General features: G+C 36.7%; 2 protein-coding genes and 1 pseudogene across 2 annotated transcripts; 2 read left to right on the top strand and 1 right to left on the bottom strand.

Annotated features, from left to right (window-relative positions):
• LOC122017848 overlaps nucleotides 1-9,306 on the top strand; it is a 35,019-nt pseudogene extending 25,713 nt beyond the window's left edge.
• A 1,105-nt stretch (nucleotides 9,307-10,411) lies between these two features.
• LOC122017839 (tubby-like F-box protein 8) lies at nucleotides 10,412-15,106 on the top strand. The gene is made up of 6 exons (XM_042575546.1): nucleotides 10,412-10,620; nucleotides 11,200-11,275; nucleotides 11,377-11,777; nucleotides 12,011-12,098; nucleotides 13,868-14,000; nucleotides 14,084-15,106. Exons 3-6 carry the CDS (start codon nucleotides 11,430-11,432, stop codon nucleotides 14,814-14,816), a joined length of 1,302 nt encoding a protein of 433 aa, XP_042431480.1. The 5' UTR covers nucleotides 10,412-10,620; nucleotides 11,200-11,275; nucleotides 11,377-11,429; the 3' UTR covers nucleotides 14,817-15,106.
• A 1,779-nt stretch (nucleotides 15,107-16,885) lies between these two features.
• On the bottom strand, nucleotides 16,886-18,981 carry LOC122017829 (pentatricopeptide repeat-containing protein At5g16420, mitochondrial-like). The gene has a single exon (XM_042575537.1). It carries the CDS (start codon nucleotides 18,933-18,935, stop codon nucleotides 17,265-17,267), a length of 1,671 nt encoding a protein of 556 aa, XP_042431471.1. The 5' UTR covers nucleotides 18,936-18,981; the 3' UTR covers nucleotides 16,886-17,264.
• Between the last annotated feature and the right edge of the window lie 6,404 nt (nucleotides 18,982-25,385).

Below are 25,385 nucleotides of genomic sequence, written 5' to 3'. Positions count from 1 at the left end.
TCATGGCCTTCGACATAAAGTTCAATAGCAACTGCCCAAGATGTATAATTTGTCTCGGACAATTTTTCTGATACTATCTGAAGATCGGACCCTCCAGTGCCTGCCATTGTGAAAAATGGTTGTATCTTTCCTGAAGAAGCCATAGGATTCGCAGAAATCCCCGAGGTTTCGCTAGCGTTGTCCGCCATTACAATCACAAAAAAGAGACAGTGTTGCTGAAAAAAGGTGTGGCGGCAGTGGGGCTGGAGAGGCGCTGGAGAGGAAGAAGGTGCGGCGGCACTAGGGTTAGGGTTCGGGTCGCAACTCAAAGAAAAAGAATTAACTTTGCTCTGATACCATGTTGGAATAAAGAGAGTTTTAAAAGATTCATATAATTCCAGGAGGATTATATATGTTTATATAGCTATATAACCATACAACCCTAAGAATCAACTTATTAACAAAAGATAAAAAGACCTATCTACCCTTGCTTTTCACAACAGAACCAATTAGAAATACTATTTCCTATTTATCGTCTCATTCATCTATAATGAAACAATGAGATAAATTTTATAAAAATAATAGAATAAGACCTAAAAAATTTTCACGTGATATACCAACACGTTGGAATTCAACATATCAATTGTATATAATGGGTATTCCCATTCTGAATGTAATAGAATTTTGAGTAATATCAATTCTATCCACATTTTTTCACATGGTATTAGAGCTTTAGCCTTCATTGCTAATTCTCTTTTCTACATTTCTTTATCATGGCTAACTCTCAAACAACCACTTCCAACAATCCTAGCCAATCTATTGTGTTTGATGACAGTAGTTCAGTCTAGAAAATTGGTGATCTGCAGAATATTCGGGTTTCCAATCGACTCAATAGGAAGAACTACTTGAAATGATCTTAGGTTGTTTGTGTGTACCTCAAAGGTAAAGGGAGGCTTAGCTATATCCTTGGGATAAGACCTGCCACGACTGATCCAATTTTTGAAGCATGGGATGAAGAAGACTCTATGATTGTCTTGGTTATGAGATTCCATGGAACCATCCATCAGTGATATATGCATGTTTCTCTCTACTGCTCATGAAATTTGGGATTGCATTACCCGCACTTACTCAATAGCCTGTAATGCTACCCAAGTTTATGAACTCAAAGTCAAAGCAGGTGCTACTAAGCAAGAAGATAAATCAGTCACTGAATATTCCACGGTTTTGCAAAATTTGTGGCAAGAACTTGATTACTACCAAGTAATTGAGATGCAATATGCTTCAGATGTTGTTGTTTTGAAGAATTTTATTGAAAAGGAACGTATATATGATTTTTTGGGTGGCTTAAATCCTGAATTTGATCAGGTCCAGATCCAAATCATTGACAAAGACTGCATACTGTCCCTAGCAAAGGTGATCTCTCTACTCCGGGTTGAGGAAAGTCAACGAAGTGTGATGCTTGAGCCCTAATCCATGGCTGGATAAATTGACTCATAGGAGAAAGATAAGTATGGTGTGACACAGATTAAAGACAATAAAGTCCATCTTTAATGCAACTACTGTAAGAAACTTCGCCACACCAAAGAGACATGTTGGAAACTACATGGTAAACCACTAAGTCGAGAATGGGGAAGTCATGGGGGGCAACATAGATCTCAGGCACACTTGATTGGGAAATCTTATATTGAAGACAACTCAATCTTTGGCAGATTCAACAGTGTAGAAATTGAGAAACTTTGAGAATTGTTGGGTTTTCTTGATAAATCGTATGTCGCATGCTCTTTGACTCTCTCAATACCCCCTCACTCTCTTCTTGTATGAATACCTCAAACAGTTTGTTTGATAACTCATGGATAATAGACTCCGGTGTCATAGACCACATAATCCCCAATTCTCAAAATTTTCACACTTATAGCCCCAGTCCAAGTAATAGAAAAATTATAGCAGCCAATAGATCTTTAGCCACTGTTGGTTTTGGAAATGTTCATCTTATTCCTAATCTTATCCTCAAAAACATCCTCTGTGTACCAAAATTGTCTGCCAACCATGTTTCCGTTCAAAAAGTAACTGCTGAACTTCACTGTCATGTCATTTCTTTCCCTTTCTTATTGTGTTTTCCAAGATCAGGACTCGGGAGGAGGATTGGACTTGCTAAGGAACATAGTGGTCTTTACTATCTTGAATCTACTAAGAAGAATAATTTGTCTTTGTCCTTTCATAGTTCTTCCAATAAGGACAATATTTGGTTGCATCACAAATGTCTTGGTCTTCCCTCTTTTCGAGTTTTAAAGGTTATGTTTCCTCATCTTTTTCGAGGATTGGATGTTTCTGAATTTTAGTGTGATGTTTGCGATTAGCAAAACATTCTCGTGTACCCTTTCCTATTAGTAATAAAAGAAGTTCTACTCCCTTTCATTTAACTCATAGTGACATATGGTGCCCTTCTAATATTTCCAATGTTTCTGGGGCTCGATGGTTTGTCTCCTTAATTGATGATTGCACTCGGGTTACATGGGTGTTTCTCCTCAAACAAAAAATCTAATTTCAATATTATTATTTCTAATTTTCACTCAATGATTCAAAATCAATTTGGAGTGAAAATCAAAAGCATTAGAACCGACAACGCTAGAGATTACTTTAACTAAACTTTGTCCTCCTATTTCTAATCCCGGGGATTATTCATGATTCGTCTTGTGTTTATACACCCCGACAAAATGGAATGATAGAAAGGAAAAATGGGCACTTACTCAACACTACTCGTGCTATTCTTTTCCACAACAATGTCTCTAAATCTTATTGAGGAGAGACTATCCTTAATGCTACATATATAATAAACAGACTGCCTTCACATGTTCTAGATAACAAGTGTAACGCCCCGGCCCGGGCGGGCCCCACCCGGACCGAACCGGGAACAGCACCAGAATTGCCCATCGGGCTGACGACTAGCTCCACAAACCACTGGAGGTTCTTTCAGCGTGTTTTGTCCTCATTTTCACGCATCCTGGAAAACTTCCCAGGAGGTCACCCATCCTTAGATTTCTCCAAGCCAAGCACGCTTAACTTTGGAGTTCTTAAGTTTGGGCTTCCGAAAAGGAAGGTGCACCTTGGTGATATGGATAGTATCATCTAACTTTTTAAGCCATACTTAACCAGAATCTCAGAATTGGGGTATTACAATCACCTCCACTTAAAGACACAACGTCCTCGTTGTGTAACCACGAATCACACCACAGACAAATCCCAGAATCTCCCTTGCTAGGTGGTGCCCTGGGTGCTCCTGCCACAGGCGCACTCACGGTGAGGTCCTTTCAGCGTGCTTTGTCCTCACTCGCACGCACCCTGGAAAACTTCCCAGGAGGTCACCCATTCTCAGATTTTTCTAAGCCAAGCACGCTTAACTTTGGAGTTCTTAAGTTTGGGCTTCCGAAAAGGAAGGTGCTCCTTGGTGATATAGATAGTACCATCTAACCTTTTAAGCCATACATAACCAGAATCTCAGAACCGGGGTATTACAACAAGAGTCCCATACAACTCCTCAATGTGTTTTATCCTCATTTCCGAACCACAAATGGACTTACTTCTAGGATTTTTGGGTGCATTGCTTTTGTTCATATCCATAGTCCACTTTGAGATAAATTAGATCCTCATGCCATCAAATGTGTCTTCCTTGGATATTCATCCACTCAAAAGGGGTATAAGTGTTACTACCCTTCATCTCAAAAGTTTTACATCTCGGCTGATGTTACCTTTTTTGAACATACCCCTTTCTTCTCCAAGTCCTATCCTCAGGGGGAGATTTCAATGACAAAAGATAACACTTGTGAGTCATTTGAACTCATTAATGCTCTTGATTTTCCTCGTACTCAAGTTCGTATCGAATCACCTTCTATTCTATCTAGTGAGTCTCCTCTTAGCGATACTCTAAGTATCCCTCAAGAGTATTCAAGGAGAAAGACCGCTCCAGAAGCAATAGAAGTCCAAGAACCTTAACCACAAACCTCCAACCCTGATGTTGGGAATGGGATCATGATAAGTTCTACTGAATCATCCACTGACCTAACGGATAGCCTTGACCTTCATATTGTTGTTAGAAAAGGTAATAAAGAATGCACTAAACACCCTCTCTATCCTCTATCTCATTATATTTCTCTTAAACATCTATCACCAACCCACAAAAGATTCATCGTGAGTCTAAATACCATAACTATTCCCAATACTGTTTTTGAGGCATTATCAAAAAGGGAATGGAGGGATGCCATGAGGGAGGAAATGAATGCATTAGAAAAAAATAAGATATGGGAGGTTGTTGAGAAGCCAAAGGGGAAGAACATTGTTGATTGTAAGTGTATTTTCACATTAAAATATGAAGCAGATGGATCTTTTGAGAGATATAAAGCTAGGTTAGTGGTACCTCAGACTTATGAGGTAAATTATCAGGAGACCTTTGCTAGTTGCAAAAATGAATATTGCTAGAGTTTTACTATCTTTAGCTGCACACTTCAACTGGCAACTCCTACAATATAATGTGAAGAATGCATTTCTCCATGGAGATTTAGATGAAGAAATTTATATGAACCTCCTACCAGGATTTGAAGGGGATATTAGTAACAGAGTATGTAAACTGAGGAAGACTCTTTATGGTCTAAAACAATCTCATAAGGCATTGTTTGGAAGATTTTCAAAAGTCATGAAGAAATCTGGGTATAACCAAAGCTAAGGGGACCATACTCTCTTTGTTAAGCACTTAACAGCAGGGAAGGTTACCGCTCTCATAGTCTATGTAGATGATATCATTGTGACTAGAAATGATGAAAAGGAAAAACATGATCTAAAGTAGCAACTAATAAACGAGTTTGAAATAAAGGAAATGGGCAAATTGAAGTACTTCCTTGGTATTGAGGTAGCTTACTCTACCAAAGGAATTTTTATTTCTCAATAGAAGTATGTGATTGATTTGTTAGCTGAAACAGGGAAGATTGAGTGTAAACCCATTTCTAATCCAATGAATCCAAATCATAAGATAGGAGAAGCTAAGGAAGAACTGATTGTTGACAAAAGAATGTATCAGAGGTTGGTTGGTAGACTCATATACCTTGCTCACACTCGTCTAGACATTGCATATGCTATGAGTGTAATTAGCCAATTCATGCATGATCCAAGAGAATCTCACCTTAAAGCTGCTTACAGAGTATTACATACTTGAAAGGCACTCTGGGAAAGGGAATTTTGTTCAAGAGAAATGAGACACTAGCTTTAGAAGCTTACACAAATGCAGACTATGCAGGTTCTCTAGTGGATAGAAGATCAACTACAAGATATTGTACTTTCCTTGGTGGCAATATGGTGACATGGAGGAGCAAGAAGCAAAATCTGGTGGCAAGATCATCTACAGAATCAGAATTTAGAGCCATTGCTCAAGGATTGTGTGAACTACTCTGGTTGAAGCTTATTCTAAAATCAAATGGCAATACCTCATGAAATTCTATTGTGATAATAAGTCAGCTATAAATATTGCTCATAATCCTATTCAACATGATAGGGCTAAGCATATTCAAATTGATAGACATTTCATCAAGAAAAAATTAGAAGAAGGATTAATGTGTATGTCATATGTTCCGTCAGAATTACAATTGGCTGATGTGTTAACAAAGGGACTAAACAGTTTTAGATTTCACGATCTCATAGTCAAGTTAGGAATGGAAAATATCTTGAGAGGGAGTGTCAAACAGCTGTCACAGCTTGTACAGATTTGATAAGCAGTGAATAGATTTCACGGCTTGTATAGCCGTGTCAAATAGCTGTAAATAGATTTCACAACTTGTACAGAAATAAAATAGTTGTGAGCACAAAGTAGGAAATCAAGGGATTTAGTTAGAAAGATATTAATTTCTTATATACAGAATAATTAGTTTCCTATTCTCTCTTCTATTGTAATGTTGTATATAATGGGTATTCCCATTCTGAATGTAACAGGATTTTGAGTAATATCAATTCTATCCACATTTTTTCACAAATATTTATAATGCTAATATATATTTATTTTCACAATAATAGAATATTTGTAGTAGTATTTGTGAAATTTTAAAAGTATTTAATGATGCAACGGAACAACTTTCTGATTTTTATTATCCTACTTATCATATAGTTTTAGGAATTTTTGTAATATAGTATTAGTTTTAAATGAAAATAGTACCAATGAATTTTTTGTTCTTGTGTATTAGCAATGAAAACGAAATGAGAAAAATATTTTTTTCATATTTCTGAATTTATTTAGTTGCATTTGCTTTAAACCATAGATATAAATTAGAAGTTTTATAAGAAATATTATGTTTGTATTATGACGCTTTAATTCCGTTTAAAAATTCTTGTTCTCCTTATCCTAATAATATTAGTATAAAATATGGAATACAATATAATATTTCTGAAACACTTAATACTAGTAGTAGTAATTTAAAATTTATAAAATCACAAATTTTATTAAAGGAACGGACGAAACGTCCACGAGGATTCTCAAGTTCCATGTAGAAACTTGAAAATTAGTTTATGACTTCTTTTGATTTTACTGAAACTTATAGTGAAGTAGATTTTGATATTCTAAAATAGTGGTCACACAAAGCTCAAAGATTTCCCGTCTTTTCCATGATCGGCAAAAACATTTTAGCTTGTCTAGTGTCAACAGTTACTGAAACGTTTCGGGACGAGCGACCTTATCTCCCGACTTATTAGAAGTCTAAGTATTACTTGACGATTGAACCAAAGTTGAAAAAAGAAATAAAAATCAAAGGAATGCAACTTTCAGTTGACGAAGTCGAAGAATTTGATACTGAAGGAACTAATACTACGAAAACGAGAAATGGAAGTGAGTAACAATGCCACTTCATAAGGTAAAATAGTAAAAAAGTAAAAAAGTAAAAAAGTAAGAGAACTACAAGGGCTTTGACTCCCTTATACCCTAAGGGGATATCTAGGTAATTTTTGTTTTTGAATTTATAATTTTTAATTTTTTTAATATAATAATCTTGAATTGTGGTGAACTGTGCACGAACCGCGAATTGTGGTGAACAGCGATGAATTGTGCACGAACCGTGAACCGGCTGTTCCGAACTGTGAATTGTAACCGTCTTAAACAATTAAGGTTAAGGGTCGACCTCTTAGGAATTGTCAAACTGGCGGTTCCGAACAGTCGAATTGTCGGTTCCGAACCGAGGTTGGGTCTACATGTGTGTGCCAACATTTGAATATTGTGATCCTTACTCCCTTTTTTTTTGGTGTTTTGAAAATGCATTTCCCAATTTTAGTTTCCTTATTTTTTTCTGGAGCTAAACAATAACAATAAAAAATAATGAATTATTTACATCTTGTTATTCAATTCATTTCTGATGACACCCCATTCTAGAAGCCAAGTAGCAACTTTTCAATTGTGTTAACCAATGATACACGTTTGTTTCTAACAATTGATAGAATTCATGTTAAATGTTCCACAAAACTAAAAGTTAAATGAATGATTTTTGAAGAGAATTTTCTCATGCTTGGTTCAATTTCTTTAAACATGTATAAGTTAAATGGAAATGTTATGTGTTTGCAGGTCTCCAATGGTGCTAAACCTTTGTTGGAGAAGATAGTAGGCATATTAGTGGAAGGTCTGATTGACACTTATATTAGCCTTTTCAATGAAAACAAGAGTAAAGATTTTAAAGTGTTGTATACAAATGGTTTCTGTCAGCTAATGATTGAGGTCATAATTGAATTCTCTTTTATTGATAGATTCAATTAAAAATTTATAGTTGAATTATGAAGTCTTTCTAAAAAGTTGTCTTAAATAATCTGCAGGTTGAATATTTTGAAACTGTTTTGAGTGCTTATTTCTCTCCCCAAGCCCATGAAGCTTTGAAGAATTTGCAAGGATTGCTTTTAGATAAAGCTTGTGAGAGTGTTTCTGAGCCTTCAGAAAATCCTGGGCACCAACGTAGATCTACCCGTGGGAGTGAAGATGCCTTAGCTGACGATAGACAGTCCAATATTTCCCCAGATGACTTACTTGTATGCTCTTTTTTCTCTTGTCAACTGACTTTGAATAATGATCACCATTTTCACTGTGCAGAGTTCAAAACTGGTTGTTTAGGCAAACATAATTTGGACCGATACTTGTTCGGCAGGAAGTCATTGTATGATGAAAGCCTATTTGGCACTTGCTGCTGCTTTTGCTAATATTTGTGTAGTGTCATTAACTGAAGTTCACAATAAATTTGTGGCTGGACTTGATTGAGATAACTCGAAAATCTGATTGTCATTTGCTTTCCTATGGCACCTTTGATTTCCGGATTGTAAAAAAATTAACCTACCTTTAGAAAATAGGATTTCCTATAGGCAGAAAATATTACAATTAAAGCTGAGACTTCATATTAACAATGTTGTTACTGAGTTTAGGTTATGTATTTTCATGGAGATTTAAGCTATTATTATTTTATGTGCATTTTTATTCTAGTATATACCCCTTGACCTGATGGATTCCTATAGTAGATGCACATTTGTCTTTCTTCTGCTTCGTAGAACATCAAATTTTTTTAGTCTCTTAAACCTGGTCCAAGTATTTAATTCATTGGTGGATTTTTTTTTGTTGCTTTTTAATGAGATGTATAATTTACTTTCAAGTGATAGTTTCTTCATCATCACTGTTGACATGTAAATTGATTGATGGGGCTTAATGAAAACTAAGCATTTAAAGATTTTGATATCGTTTCTTTCAGGCACTGGCACAGCAGTATAGTTCGGAGCTACTTGAGGCGGAACTCGAAAGGACTCGTTTGAATATAATATGCTTTATGGAGTCCTCTCTTCATCCAACAACTATCACGGGGCCCCCAAAATCTGCTTATTCTTCACTCCAAGGGCATGTTGATTCTCCAAATTACAGGAGGCATCTGACTGTAGGTTCTCCTGCCTACTCTCGGCAAAGACGCAAATAAAGGTTGGCAGGGAAGCAAAGTTTTCTGAGTTCTTCCCATTTTTGATTTCTTTCCTTTTCTTTTCTTATATGGTTGAATTCTAGGTTATGTCATTCTGTATAGTAGTGGGTGGTGATACTTGGGTTATTCTTTTTGGTGTTTGTAATTTTGGGTTGGAAACAGTCAGCATTTTTTTTATCATTTAAAATGGTGGAACATTGTCAATCTCTTTCTATTGGGATTAGATTTCCTCCATTGATTTACAGAGTAATCACCCAGAGTAATTCAGATGACTGAGAGGGGGTGATAAGATCTTTATTTTTTTGCTGAGGACATGTACAGTGTACTTTCACTTTCCTTTTATATTTTCATTTAAATCCCATGATTTATGTAATCTGATTTGGTGTTTTATCAAAGCGATAATTTGTATTTTTTTTTCTCTTTTGAGACACTGTTTATTTAACAAAATGACCTACTTATTTTTTTTTTGTCGTCCTTCGTTAAATGTATTTGCCAGATGCATCTGATGACAACCTTTATATATATATATATATATTGGCATTCAGGGGTGATTATGGCCAGAGGGAGTTTTACATCAACTGTGAGAATAAATTAGTAAATGTTTATAATGAAGGGTTGATAAAGTGTTCTTAAATTAATTATTTATTAAAAAGAATAAATTAGAAAGCGTTTATAATGGAAGATCAATAAAGTATTCAATTTTATTGGCAATAAATCTTCGAATTATTTTCCTTATATATATAAAAAACTTATAATTTTTTTTATAATCGATTAATTCCGTCAGTTGAAAGTTGTGTTAGCATTCTGATAGAAGGCCAATCCTTTTTAGACTGAGCAAATGAGGTAACATAAATACATGCATTCTTCACCAAAATGATCTGCATTCGAGTTCGAAAGAAGAGAATCTCATCCGAAAATGTCAAACGAGGAAGCATTTGAGCGAGAAAGTATACGAATGCTTCCCTTCACCATAATAACTAGGACAACCATACTCAATTAACGTACATTCATCTCTCTATAATGCCTTGATCTAACCAACATCTTCAAATCCAATCTCCTTTTTGCCAAACGGACTGCCGTGGTTTCAAGTCAAATAAATTTATGGCATCGTCTACTCAGCGCTCTTGTCTGGTATACTCTGAGGACGGATGGTAACTAACTATATATAGCGACGTGCAACGGAACATAGTCAAAGTTCGTCTTTGACTGCTGGAGTTTGTTTCAATTCCGTTCGACACGATGTCAAACACCAAATTAAACAAAATCCCATTTGTTATTTATTACAAAATTGATATTTTCTCCTCGTGACCCAACTCGTCTTACCAGATTCCTTACCGCTCTGTCCACGTGAACGATCCTGGATTTAGCCAATAAAGGCACTAGTAAAATCTTGGGTACATTTGGTTTCTTCCGCTGAGTGATCACTCCGCCACCTCTCTCGCTCCACTGGATTTTTAATTAGTTTTCTGCGATTTAACTTCTTTTTTCAAAGAAAAGGCGAGAAGGGAACTAACCAAGTCCGAAGGCGGCGACAGAGAGATTTCTGGATCTAGGTGCGAAGGAGACTGCGATCCGGATGCGAGGGCTTCTTTCCTCGGATTTGCTTGGATCGCGGGAGGGTTGTAAGCCATTGTTTATGAGGTGCTTTGGGGGGATTTCCGCTTCGATCCTCGAGGTTCGTCGTAGGCTGTATCGATTAATCTTCGTTTGCCGGACGTTCGGGACGTGGTTTTGTGGACTTTCCTTCGACGATTTATGTTTGGCCCTTAATTCTCGATAGATCTGTTTGTTTCTCGGAATGTGCGTTTTAGGAAGGGTTCGGATTTGCGCTAGGTTTAATACTCTTGTGAAGGTAGGCGGCAAGAACAATATGCCTTCGTGTTGCGTAAATATGCATGTTATTTTGTTGATCTAGTGCGGAAGTTCGCTCTTTGTATGTTTAGGCATTTCGTTTACTGAGGAAGTTTTTAACTTCTTCGCCTTTGCGGTGTTACTAGAATTTCCTCTTCGACTTATGTTGGATCGCCAAAGAGAGGAGATATCTGTGAATCTTAGTGTTTCTACTCCTCCCAAAAGATGTTTTGGTGCTTATAATTGAATGGTCTACTGGTCTTTAATTGGTGATTTAAAGAAGCGTCTGTCCCAGCATGTGCAGATTCTTTTTCCGGCATTGAAATGCTTTATTAGTCACATGTATTGTTTTGTTCTGCATTTTATTTATCTTAATGCATAGGTTTTCTTTACCCTCTTGCAGTGACTTCTCAACCTAGGTGATGTGGCCCTATTCCTCTTCTAGATTGAAGCCTTAAAGATTCACAGTCTTTGACAATGTAATTGACTTGGTTAAATTCCTGAAATGTTTGTTTTTAGGAATTCAAAATTCTTCTCAAAATTGAATTGCTCATAATCATATTTTCCATGCCTTCTGCAGCTTATAATCTTTATGCTTTTTGGAGGATCTGTATTTGCCCTTGTGTTGTATAAATGTCATTTCGCAGTATTATTCGTGATGTAAGAGAGAGTTTTGGGAGTCTATCTCAACGTAGTTTCGAGACACGCTTCTCTGGCCATCATAGAGGGAAATCACAGGCTGCTGTACATCAGGTTCACGACCACCATCTTGTAGTTCAGGAAAGTTGTTGGGCCAGTCTCCCACCTGAGCTTCTCCATGATGTGGTTAAAAGGTTGGAAGATAGTGAAAGTACCTGGCCTTCTCGTAAGAATGTAGTGGCTTGTGCAGCTGTTTGCAAGTCATGGAGGGAAATGTGTAAAGAAATTGTTAAGAGACCTGAGTTTTCAGGAAAGCTTACCTTTCCGGTGTCTCTTAAGCAGGTATTGTTTTAATAACTCCAGTATTGTTTTAATAACTCCCTTTCTGTTTAGAGATGACTGGTTTTCTTTTTGAGTGTGACAAGATATTAGTATTATTTTTTTTTCTTGTGAGATATATAAAAGTTGTATTGTTGCTAGAGACCACAAAACTTAAGTGAATTTCTAAGTTAAAATGTTAATGCTACATTATATAATTTCTTATAATTTGGAACTGCTATATGTGCATTTGTCAGGCTGGTCCACGAGATGGTATCATCCAGTGCTTCATAAAAAGAGATAAATCTACTCTAACTTACCGTCTTTACCTTTGTCTTAGCCCTGGTAAGCTAGCTTTTGCCTCAAATTCATCCTGACACCTAATATATCTATATTTTGGTATTCTTTTTTTTTGTAATCTTTTTATATGAAATCAAATTTTGTTTTTCGCTAGCTGGATAAGGGATCCCTACTAAAAGATTGTAACAAGATTAGCATATTTGAAATCTTTTCTAAGATTCATTATGTGTGCATTTCATAAACCCATATATTCTGTTCTTTTCTCTGTTGAAATTCTTATTTTGAAGTCCATATATAATAGTTAAGATACAAAGCCTGATCTCAATACATAGAATTTTTAATAAGGCTCAGATTTTGTGGTTTGCCTCAGTTGAGGATCAAAGTTCTTACTAAGTTTTCAAGCGTTGTTTACAAGTTTTCTTGCTGGAATCTCTCTCTCTCTCTATGATGTATGTTATTGGTCTAATTCTGTGAATGAACTTTCATTGAAAAGTCATGTGGCACTTGATCATCCACCATGTTCAGCATGCTAAGATACCGTCCTTAAGGCTGAAGGTAAAAGTGATTTTCATGAAAGATTAATGTCAGTTTGATGGTTCATTGATGTAGGCTTCAGAAATGCCTACTGATGCCCATATTAATTAACTTGGAGAACAAAACTAAGTCAGATTGTATAGCTATATTTGATAGCTAAAGGTGCTGGTATGACTATACTTCGGTGCCTAGAAGATAAATTATTTGTTATGCAAAAATTCAGTTTTTAATATTGTCTGTAGCTGGTACATGACTCTTTGTATACTGACATTGGTAGAATACAGTTGCATTGGTATGTATCAAAGGGCAACTTCCTTAATGCAAATGGTATGCTGGCTAGAAGATCAATGATCTTGCATGTTGCAAGTCCAGAACATTGGCCTCCTTATATGGTGTCAAGTTATAATTGTTCTTACCTGGCAAAAGTTTTACATCTAGTAGATGATGAAAATTAAGAATGTAGTTCTCTTCCCCCTCCACCATCCTCAGGTGGTTGAAAAATTGTGTTGCCATATTGGGCATTTATGCAGCACTGTATCTACCAATCATTTATCCTTCTGTATAAAAAATATAATTTTTGACTTTTGCTTGAGCCTTAATAAATATTGTGCAGAAAAAGTTTTGTGTCTCCCTCTATTACTTGTACAGCCAGAAAGCATGATATACAGGCTACAATAAATTTGTTGTCACTTAGTTGTATGTTAGTTTTGGTGTTAATTTACTTTCACAAGTCTGTTCCTCCTATCATTAAGATTTTCTTGCTCAAGAGAGATATAAGGTAACCTACTGATTAAATCAATTTCTGTTGCTACTTTTATGCTTCAGCTTGATTTAAGATGTTTTCTTCTCAAATGAAAGGGAGAATATATGCATTAATGTTGTTCATAAAAGGTTGTATAGGTAAATGTCTCATTCTAAACCATATATGAATTACTTTTGTGCTTCCAATTTCATATATCCTTGTCAATATTTCTATATGACCCTTCGTATCTGCACATTGCACAGTTTGAGCATCAACTACAAACTTTTGTCACTGAAATCCTTTCTGAATTCTTCATTGATAGTTCTGTCTGCATAAGCGTTTGATATGGTTGATTTGCCTAAAGATTTATTTTTCTAAATTTATCTTCTTGTCTGCCTAAAGCGTTTGATATGGTTGATTTGCCTTAAAAATTTATTTTTCTAAATTTATCTTCTTGTCTGCCTAAAGTGTTTGATATGGTTGATTTGCCTTAGAAATTTATTTTCCTAAATTTATCTGAACACCTTGCAATCTGCAGCCGTGCTGGTTGAGAATGGTAAATTTCTTTTATCAGCTAAGAGAGTTCGTCGTGCAACATGTACAGAGTACATAATATCTACAGATGGTAGCAATATATCAAGATCAAGTAACGCTTTTATTGGAAAACTGAGGTAGTTGAACTTGTTACTTTTTTTATCTTTTGTTTCTAATAAAATTCTCAGGCACTAATATTTCTGCCTATGCAACATTTTAGGTCCAACTTCCTTGGTACTAAGTTTGTGATCTATGACACTCAGCCACCATATAATGGAGCAGCTTCCTTCCAACCAGGCAAAACTAGCCGTAGACTTTACTCCAAGAAGATCTCACCAAAAGTGCCGAGTGGCAGCTACAATATAGCCCAAGTGACATATGAGCTGAATGTGCTTGGAACAAGGGGGCCAAGGCGAATGAATTGCGTTATGAACTCAATTCCTTGCTCAGCCCTTGCCATTGGTGGTACAGTCCCTGGTCAACCAGAGAATTTGCTTCCACGTTCTTTGGAGGATTCTTTTGGAAGCGTGTCATTTGCCAAATCATCTATCACGGACCAGTCCCTGGATTTTAGTAGTTCACATTTCTCAGATGTCATGTCTGCAGCAAGAGTGGTAAATGATAATAAAGATGATCAGACCAAGGAAAGGCCTCTAGTTCTTCGAAACAAGGCTCCTAGGTGGCATGAGCAGCTGCAATGTTGGTGTCTCAATTTTCGGGGCCGTGTGACCGTGGCCTCCGTCAAAAATTTTCAGCTTATTGCTGCTGCACAGCCAGCCGTTGGATCTCCAGCTCCCGCACAACCTGCACCACCTGATCCTGACAAAGTTATATTACAATTTGGAAAAGTTGCAAAGGACATGTTTACTATGGATTATGCATATCCACTGTCAGCCTTCCAGGCTTTTGCCATTTGCTTGAGTAGCTTCGATACCAAATTAGCATGTGAATAGAAGGGCTAGGACAGTCTGAAATCGGACACCCAAAGAGCGCAAGGATCCCTTGTTAAATGTATTGTTCTTGTTCTTGATGCCAAGCCAGCTTCCATCATCTGGTCGGTCATCTTTGTTTCCTGTCCCAGTTCTGGCATTGTTAAAAGCATTTTGCATCATGTTCCTCGAGTTCACTTACAGTGACATTTTGTGGCTAGCCGCCATTAGATGTTTTTTCTTGCAACTTTCTTTGATTGTGAACGGATAATTGTATTGTATTCACTACTTAAGAAGACGTAAATTTCTGTTAAGGTAAGACCAATTCACAACATATTATTTGCTCTCCAAGATTGTCGGAATTGTATTAATTCAGTAATTATCTTTGGTTCGTTTTTTTTTTGTATACAGTATATTAGGCTTTTTACTTTGCTTCTGAAAACGCCAGTCTTTTTTCTTATTTAGTGTCATGTCTTAGTGTCCATTTAGTTTGGTGGATAATTGAGCGAATGTATGGAGATTACAAATCACCCACACCAGCTGTTTACTTGGATGAATTGGGTAGGATGGGGTCCTTAACCTTTACGGCCCGACAAATAGGTTTCTTAGAGCCCTTCCTCCACAAAGGATAGGGCTCAATCTATACGAGTAAGAAAATTTATACGAGCAATAAAATTGAGCTACGAACCAATAGAAAGATTTCTCAGCGCCCTACCTCCACAGGATGGGGCTCAAGATAGACCTTAACACACCTCCATTTGATTGAATAGTATTGTACTGGCAATCAAGTTATACGAGTAAGAAAATTTAGCTACGAAACAATCGAAAGGACAACAAATCTCTTCAGAAACTAAAACATCAACCAATCACTATGATGAAAAGTTGGCAGAGGCCCCATGGGGCATTGCGTTTACATGTTGAAGAATAGAGACCTGTAAAGCGATTTCTCCCTTGCACTGGTGAGTCGCCATGGTACTTCCGCCCCAGGAGAAGAATCATTGTAACATTGACAGTGACACTGGAGTGAGCACTCCCTCATCCGCTGCATGCGTCCTTGGAGGTCAGGGAGTGAGGTAAGGGTGGTCCAAGAAGATATACAGTGGGAGTGGAGTGGGACAAATGGCCAGTGAGTCACGAGACCAAATTCTCTGGCTGCGACTCTCACAGGTGGCGTAGTGGGAAAAACACTTGTGCATTATCTGGTATACAATAATGACCAATAATGACCCATAATGCTTAACTAGCTGGCTTTGTCTTATCTTTACTTCTTGTCGGGCAATAGCTGTTGTATGTGTGCAACAAACAATTGTGATGCTGGACGATGAAGAGGAAAGGAGAGTGGATAAGATGATTGTTCTATTTCTTTTATTATAGCTACTATGATCTCACGTTGATACTCGTGCTTTCCTGGCGTTTGCAAATTATCCTTCGACGTTTGATGTTAACTTCGTTGGATAAGATGGTTCGTTTTGAATGTATAACCATAATATTTCATTTTCCCCCTTTCTTATCTTATTTTTGATTTTGTAGTATCACTACTTCGATAGTTGGCGGTTTTTCCTTATCTTATCTTCTTTCATATTTTTGGTAGTTTTTTTTTTCTTTCAAGGACATACTACAAAGTGGTGCCATCTTTAATGTTAAAAAGATTACAAATGCCATCCATGTAATGAATGAATTTCATAATGCTGACTTCTTCAAGGAGTTGTTTGAGCAAGGCAAGATGCATAGACAGCTAAGAGATAATACAAATTGAAAATTTCTATGGCTCCAACATAAAATTTGAAGAAAAAAAATTATGCTGATAAAACAAGGCATTGTCACACAGTGAAGATTGGCACAGAAATCCCATTGTGTCATATGATTTCCTTTCAAAAAAAAAAAAATCTTTAACAATAGTGACTACAGACATCAAAGTCAATTCAAAGAAAGCAAAAAAATGAGAACGAAGCACCTGACTTGATGGATTGGCGAACAATGGCAGAAGATTGGTCAACTTTTCCAGCCTACAGTTCATCAAAAAGGGGCTGTCCCTGAGTTACGACTGCCAATCTTGGTGAAGGAGTGACAAGGCAAAAGTTTATATCTGTGAATGATTTTGTTGAAAAATCTGGTAAGGACTAGCAAATTATTCCTCCACAATCTACATTCACTATTCAAATATTCATCTTCGAAGAACTCTGTGGGGCTCAATTTCCAAACCACTATCACCTTGTCACCAAAACAAAACTTCCACTTAAGTGACGAGATAATTTATCTTGCTCTTTTCTTTCCAATCCTCAATGGATTTCCTAATAGTCTTATGATAATAGAGCCCACTTTAAAGAAAACTCCTATGCTATGAAGCAGTTGACGCATAGGAGATGCTCCATTCCCATGGCTAAGATCCTGCAGGCTCCTCCGTGATTCATCGATTATCTTTACTCCCAACTGGCAGACTGAGAAAACTTTGGCCAATGTCAACTTCCACAATTAGCTTGCAAAACCAGATTGTTGTTTAAGCTCTCGTGTCTCCAATACTGAATTAATATGATCTCTAGAGTTTTCATCATCACCAAGAATCTTGCTCACAAGCACAAACCAACTTTCCTGATCAACTCCCCTATTTGAAACAATGCTTTCAAGAATCTTATCGAGTTCTTCTGTATCTCCAGAACTGGAAAGCTCATCAGCCAAGATTTTGAATGTAGCCTTATCTGGCACGACACGTTTCTCTACCATTTCATCAAAGATCTTAACCACTTCCTTTGGTTTCCCTGCTTTAGAAAACCCCTTCATTAGGACATTGTAGGTGAACACATTAGGCGAACATCTCCTCTCAACCATGTCATCCCACACCCTACCTGCCTCCTGCAACTCCCCGTTCTCACACATTCCAGAGATGAGTGTGTTGTATGTTAGCATACTTGGGATGAATCCTCTCTCAAACTCATCAAACAGTTTCCTTGCTTCCCTGACCTTTCCCTCCTTGCATAGCCAATATATAAGTGTGCTTGAGATGGAATTATCTGGAGTGACATTCTTCCTCAAAAGCTTCCTCCATATCCGGAAAGCATCCTCGGCCTTCTTATCTTCGCACAATGCATCGATCACCTTACAACACAAGGACGAGCTCGGTACGTACTTCCCTTCGAGCATATCGTCAAGCAAGTTCAATGCTTCGCCAGACCTCTTCATCTTGCAACATGCCTCGATCACCACAGAGTATGTCACGTCGTTCGGGGCGACGCCCCAAATCTCCATCTCGTCCATTAATTTGACGGCATCGTTCAGTTTCTCTTGGTTGCAATACCCGGCGATCATAATTGTGAGAGTGGTGGCGTCCGGGGACCAACCGCGGGAAATGATCTGATCGAAGACCGAACGTGCAGCAGAAAGATCACCACTGGCGCAGTAGAAAGCGAGGATGGTCGTATAGGAAACGACATTGGGGACGATCCCCAAACCGGGCATATCATCGAGCAACTGGAGGGCGCCACCGATATCACGGAGCTTGCAGAGGGCCTTGAGAAGGATGTTGCAGGTGCAGACGTTGGGGATGATTCGGAACTTAGTGCGGCAGTTGCGAAAGAGGTGAGCGACAAGGTCCGGACGGTGGTTCTGGATCATGGCATTGAGAAGAGCGTTGAAGGAGCGGACGGAGGGTTTGATGCCTCCGAAGGAGGGGATGGAGAGAAAGGAGCGCAGGGATGCAGCAGGACGGCCGGCGAGGGAGTAAGCACGGATGAGAAAGATGAAGGCGTCCTCGGAGGGGCGCAGTCCGGAACGAAAGAGAGATGAGAGGACCGGCGGAAGGAGGTGGAATTTGCGGGAGGCGGCGAGGCGGAGGATGATGGCGTGGTAGGGCGGGTAGGAGGGGGAGAAACCCGGGACGAAGCGGTTGGCGTAGTCGAAGATGCGGAAGGCGAGATCCGGGTCGGTGGTGGAGCGGATGAGGCAGGTGAGTCGGCGGCTCGTTAGAGGGGAGGGCCAATGGCGGATGGGAGGAGTCACGGTGTAGGACTTGAGAAGGTCGGAAGTCGACCGGAGGGAGGCGAGGTGGTCCAAATCGACCGGCGAAGAGAGGTGCGCCAGGTCGACTACCGTCGAGAAGCACCGCCGCCCCAAATCGACGGCGCCGACGCAGTTGAAACGGCGATTCATTCCGCTTATGCTTTCTTCGACGTGTACAGAACCGATTAACAAATATTAGGGCGATTTTAACCATCGCGTGGGATAATTTTAAAATTACTGAATTAGATTTTTGTTTTTTATTTTATCCTTATGACCAATTATATCGATTTATTTGAATTTGTGTAAAAACTTAAAATTTTAAATAAATCAATCAATTGAATTATTGATAGTGAGACTATTTCTCCTGATTATATGAAATTAGTCTTTATATATTTTATTATTTCTATGGATTATGTTTATACTCTTAAATATCAATTCAACTGATAAACTAAATGAGCACGAAATTATATTATATTTATATCCTCAAATATCAATTTGACTCAATATATTGAGAGAAATAATTTTTTTGAACGCGAATTAAAATTTTCAAATATATTCATATTTAAAAATTTGTTGTTCTGAATATATTAAGACAAATTGATATTTGAGGACATGTATATAATCATGAGAGGTAGACGAACACATAGAAACTTGTTCCATATTAATCTAAGATTGTTTGACCCATGATAAAATCGGTTGATAGACTAAATGATATTGGATTGATATGAAACTAGTTTCTATGTATTCGTCTACCTCTCTTGATTATATTCATGCCCTTAAACATCAATTTGACTCAAAATATTAAGACTAATAATTTTTTAAACATAAAAATATTTGAAAAAATTAATTCATGTTCAAAAAATTTGACTGATGGATCAAACGACCTTGGATTGACATGAAACTAGATCCTATGTATTTGTCTAGTTCTTCTAATTATATTCATGTCATCAAATGTTAATTTGACCTAATATATTAAGAGTAATAATTTTTTAACATGAATTAAAACTTTCAAATATATTCATATTTAAAAAAGTATTGCTCTCAATATATTGAATAAAATTGATATTTGAGGGTATGAATATAATCAGGAGAGGTAAACAAACACATAAGAACTAGTTTCATGTCAATCCGAGGTCGTTTGATCCATCGACCAGATTTTTTAAACACAAATTAAATTTTTAAAATATTTTTATGCTTAAAAAATCATTGTTCTCAATATATTAAGTCGAATTGATGTTTGAGAGTATTGATATAATCAGGAGAGGTAGAAGAACACATAGGAACTAGTTTCATTCAATCCGACACTACAATAAATTTGCTAAAAGACAATGGTGGAAAATCGTTGAGAAAGACCCAAAAAATCCATTGTGAATCGACCTATTGAGAAAGACAGGGCGCTTAAAGATAACAGTTAAAAATCATTGTCTTTTCACTTGAAACACAACAGTGAAAAATCGTTGTCAAAGACCGCCCTATTTTTCTCAATACATCAATTTACCACAGATTTTTTTGGATCTTTCATAACAGTTTTCCACCGTTGTCTTTAACTTAAAACAACAACGATTTTTCACCGTTGTCTTTGTGAGCTCGATCTTTCTCAACGCGTCGATTTACCATAGTCTTTTTAAGTCTTTAACAACGATTTTTAACCATTGTCATTTGTATCGAGAAGAAAACCTACTCCTTGTCTTCTTTGGAAATCCTAGCATCCGTGGAGAACAAGAGGGTGAGGAGGTCTTCCTAGGTCGGCAGCAACAAAACCAAGAGAGAGCTTTAGAAGGTAAGATTTAAATAGATAGGGGGACTTAGGACTTGGTCTAAATTTTCTATTTCTATATCTATCTACATATAAAAATTCACAACACATAAAATTTGCTAAGTCATTTATTTTATTTTAAAAATATAAAACTTATTGCTATGGGTGTAACATTTCCACATCCATCCCAAAAATTTGTATATGAATACCAAGTCATATATTTCATTATTTTTTTTAAACTTAATACGATATGAAATTTAAATGGGAAGCTATTTCCATGGTTATAAAATTTTCATATATAGTTTACTTATTTAATTCTATTTATTATTTGTAATTACCCCTTATATATCATGTAATATTTTATTTCCATATTAATTAGATGAATATTCTCTACAAATTTATACATACTAAGTTTTTCATTAAATTTCCTGTATATATATATGATTTCTAATTAAATTATAATTAAATACATTTAAAATCTAATTAAATTACAAGTAATCTAATAAATTTCCTTAATTAAATAAATTTGAAATCTAATTAAATTATAATTTAATCTAATAAATATCCTTGGGTTCAGACTCTACAATTCCTCCCCTAAAAAAAATTAATCCTCGAAATTAACACTTATCGAATAATCCTAGGTAGCAGTTTTTTATATCTCCCTCGGTCTCCCCAGTAGTTTCCTCTTAGGTGCAATTTGACCACCTAACCTTGATCATTTTTCTCACCTTACTCCGTAGCCTTTAAGCATGGGGTTCCTAGGTTGCATGGCAGATATCACTCAACATTGAAAATTCCTACAATTACTATACTATCCTCGAAAGTTCTCCCAAACTTACTTAGGAAAGAAAATTTCAAACTTCTAAGTAGTCAACGTTGTAAGAGGTTACTTCACCCAAAGAAGATCTACATAGTGAGCTTTTCATAGTTTTGGATTAGCAATCTTCTGATTGCAAACCAAGTAAATTTCCGTACCTATTTTCTTAATTAATTAGCTTATTGATTCTTTTTATACAAGTGTTTGTCTTAATCAAGCTATAAGATCGAGAAATGTTTGGTTTTAATTTTTCAGGACAATTCACCTCCCTTTTGTCGGCCACACAGGTCCTAACAACAAGGAGATGAGTCGTAGAAGAAGGAGGTGGTTTGGGAGAAGAGAACAAGGAGATGAGTCATAGAAAGGAGGTGGCTCCGAAATTAGGGTTCAGAAAGGGGAGTTGGAGAAAAGGTTATAGGGAGAATTTTTGGCACGAGTTTGAGGTAGAAAAAACACAATCGTTATTATTTCATTGACAATAGTTTATAATCGTTGTCTTATTAGCACAATAACAATGGTTTATGCACCATTGTTCTAAGTATTGTAAAAATATTCTCATTGGCAATGATTCATTGTACCGTTGTCCCAACTATTATTAAGATTATCTTTTGGGATAATTGTTACATCAAAGACAACAGTTTTATCAAAAATCATTGTCTTTTACTAAATTTACAACAGTTTTTTTCTAAAATCGTTGTCTTTGTGGTATTGTCTTTTAACAATTTTGTTGTAGTGCAAGGTCATTTGGTCCATTAGTTAGTTTTGGGTAAAATCAGTACTGGGATCAAACGACCTCACATTGATATGAAACTAGTTCCTATGTATTCGTCTACTTCTCCTAATTATATTTATACCCTCAAATACCTATTCAACCCAATATATTGAGAGTATTGAGAGTAATAATTTTTTGAATACAAAAATATTTGAAAAATTTAATTTGTGTTAAAAAAATTATTGCTATCAATATATTAGGTCAAATTGATATTTAATGGTATGAATATAATCAGGAGAACTAGTTGAACACATAAAATCTATTTTGATGTCAATCCGAGGTTGTTTGTGTTGGAACCCCAAGGTGTTTTGATGTGATCAAACAAGTTAAGTTAGGTCATGTTTGTTTTAACCCTTGTGTCTAAGTGTGCAAGAGCTTAGGAGCACAGGAAGTCAAGCGGAAGACACAACTAACGAGAAGGACGGCACGGGAGAGAGCCGACTGGCTTGGTGTGTCCGAGAGACGAGGTGATCGCGGAAGAGTAACCGGTGGACGAGAAGAACGTACGCAATGTTCGAGGGATGAGAAACCGGGGAGAAAGGCTGCCCGAGGAGAAGGTTGGAACTTGGGTTCGGGTGAGCCCTATTCCGGATGACCGAGATCACCCAAGCTAGTGGAGCCGGAGCGAAAGACCCAGACCGAGACGAGCCGAACCGGAGCAGAGGTCCCGGACCCGACTTTTTGACCAGATCGAGTTTTGACTCGATCTGAACGTTAGGGGATAAAGTTGATCCCCCCCAGGGCGCTCAGACCCTTCGGGGCACCCCGAACAGTGCTATAAATATAGCACTGATCTGCACAGTTTATTTAATTCACTTGTAATCCATTTTTCTGTGCTTTACTTTTTTGTTTGTGTTGTTAACGCTATAAGAGATTACTCCGCCCGAAGGAGACATCAGATAGTGTGGCATATTTTCTTTGGATTAGCAATCTCCTGATTGCAAACCAAATAACTTTCTTGTGTTTGTTTGCTTTTTATTTGTCTCTTTATTTTAATTACAAGTGCTATTATTTAGTTGAAAATCCGAGAAAGGGTTGTTTTATTTTGTAGGGCAATTCACCCCTCCCCTCTTGTCGGCCTCCAAAGGGACCAACAAGTGGTTTCAGAGCGAGGACGCTTCAGAAGGTTTAACTGTCGATCGAAGCAATGAGATGACCGGACCAAGCATCGTTCTACCAAAATTCGAGGGGGACTTCACACACTGGAAATGTCGTATGGAGGTATTTTTGAAAATTGATTTCGAAATTCGTCTAATCATAAAATATGGTTTTGTAGCTCCAACTAATCAAAATGGAGAAGAAAAAGAAGAGAGTCTCTGGATGAAAAAGGAGCAGAATGATTATGTAGCGAACAACCGAGCGGAGTATCACCTGCTGAGCGTGCTGCTGCCTCAAGAAGTCAACTGTGTCGGAAGCTACTCGTCGGCCAAAGAACTCTGGAAAAAAAATTCCTGGAGCTTCACGAAAGCACGTTCGAAGCCAGACTAGCAAGAAGAGACATCCTTCGGAACAAACTGACGAACATCCGTCTGGAAAAAGGTGAGAAGGTAGCCGATCTACACACGAAGATAAAGGAATTAAAAACCTCGGTGAAACGGTAACTAACCGGGACATCATACGCTATGCACTCAATGCGTTTCCCAGAACTCCAGAATGAACGTCAATCATTGACGCCTACTACATTTCAAAGGACCTGGAGGTAAGTACCTTAGAAGATTTATTTTTTACTCTTGAATTATATGAAACCAGATGTGTAAGGACAACAAAGGAATCAAGCCAGATTATGGCGCTAAACGCAACCAAAAAGAATGAACCTGAGTCAGACTCAAAAGAAGATCAAGAAGCGTATATGGTAAGAAACTTTAAAAAATTCTTTTGATCTAATAAATTTAAAGAAATGCAGAATAAGAAGAATCCAAGAAATAGAAGAAGGGTTCGTTGCTACCAGTGTCAAAAGGAAGGACACTTAAAAGAAGATTGTCCAGAATTAAAGAAGGACAAAGTCAAGATACCCAAGAAGCACAAGATTCTAAAAGCCACTTGGGACGACACTTCATCATCTGAATCCGAAGTACAAGAATATGTCGGACTAGCATTGATGGCAGACTATGAAGGGCAAAGTACATCGGAACCCAACATCAATAAAGGGGGAGCGACTTCAGACGAATGCAGCGAAACAAGGGGAGAGTCAGGCTTTAAGTTTGATATGGTAAGTGAGGTATGCCTCTTACCTCCTGATCAGATTTATTTTGGTATTAAGGCTATGACAAAATCCATGTACAAATTAGAAAATAAAAATACTAAATTAAAAAATGAAATTTTAGAAATAAATTTTTTTTTGGCAAAATCTTGTCTAATAGAAGACTTTGATAAAATAAAATTTGAAAATGATAAATTAAAAGAAGAAATAGAAAATTTGAAAAATCCTATCTGTTCAAATATTTCTATTTTTAAAAATTATAGAGGATTAAACTGGTACTATAGGTATCACCAAAATCAAATCAAAAAAATATCAAAAGCCTATGTGCCTAGAAAATACTTGATTAACCTTGTAGGAAGGAACCTCTATTGGGTTCCAAAAACTTATTTAATTTAAAAAATTAGACTTATTATTTTCAGCAGGAAAATTAAACATTTAATTTTTTTATGCGACTTTGTCTAAGAAAGTGGTTGTTGCTCCAATAACCAAGAAGGTCTAGTGTCTCGCCACTGTCTGGAAGCCAAGTATCGAAATAAGAGTTTAATTGACTAATTGAAAAGGTATTAAATTAATTTTTTATAAAAAAATGCTTTAAAGGGTTACTCAATCTGTTTTGAAAAATATTTAATTTTAAAATATTGTTAAGTTGCACAACAAATTTTATTATTAATTTAAAGGTATTTTTTTAATTTTTAGAAACTCTTCCAAATGCTTAACAATTTAATTCAATAGTTTCTATTAAAATGTTCTTCCCTTAGAAATTTTGCCTTAGAAATTTTTTTACTTAGAAATTTTCTTTTGCTTCAACACTTATGAAAATTTTTATGTTGAAATATGTTTCTAACTTAGAAATTTAACTTAGATTTTTTTTTTGAAAGTTACTTATTCCGTTGCACACAATTTATTTTTAACTTTACAAATTAAATTTTCTTTTAACTTAAATTTTTTTTAAAAATTTTAAAGTTAACCTTAATTAGACTTGTTAAGGAACCCCAATTTTTTATGTGATCAAAGGGGGAGAAGAATGTTAACTCTAGGGGGAGGTATAATTTCAT

The sequence above is a fragment of the Zingiber officinale genome, chromosome 1A, assembly GCF_018446385.1.
Source record: "Zingiber officinale cultivar Zhangliang chromosome 1A, Zo_v1.1, whole genome shotgun sequence".
NCBI lineage: Eukaryota > Viridiplantae > Streptophyta > Magnoliopsida > Zingiberales > Zingiberaceae > Zingiber > Zingiber officinale.
Note: the sequence above shows the minus strand (reverse complement) of the source record. Positions and strands in the feature narration are given on the sequence as shown.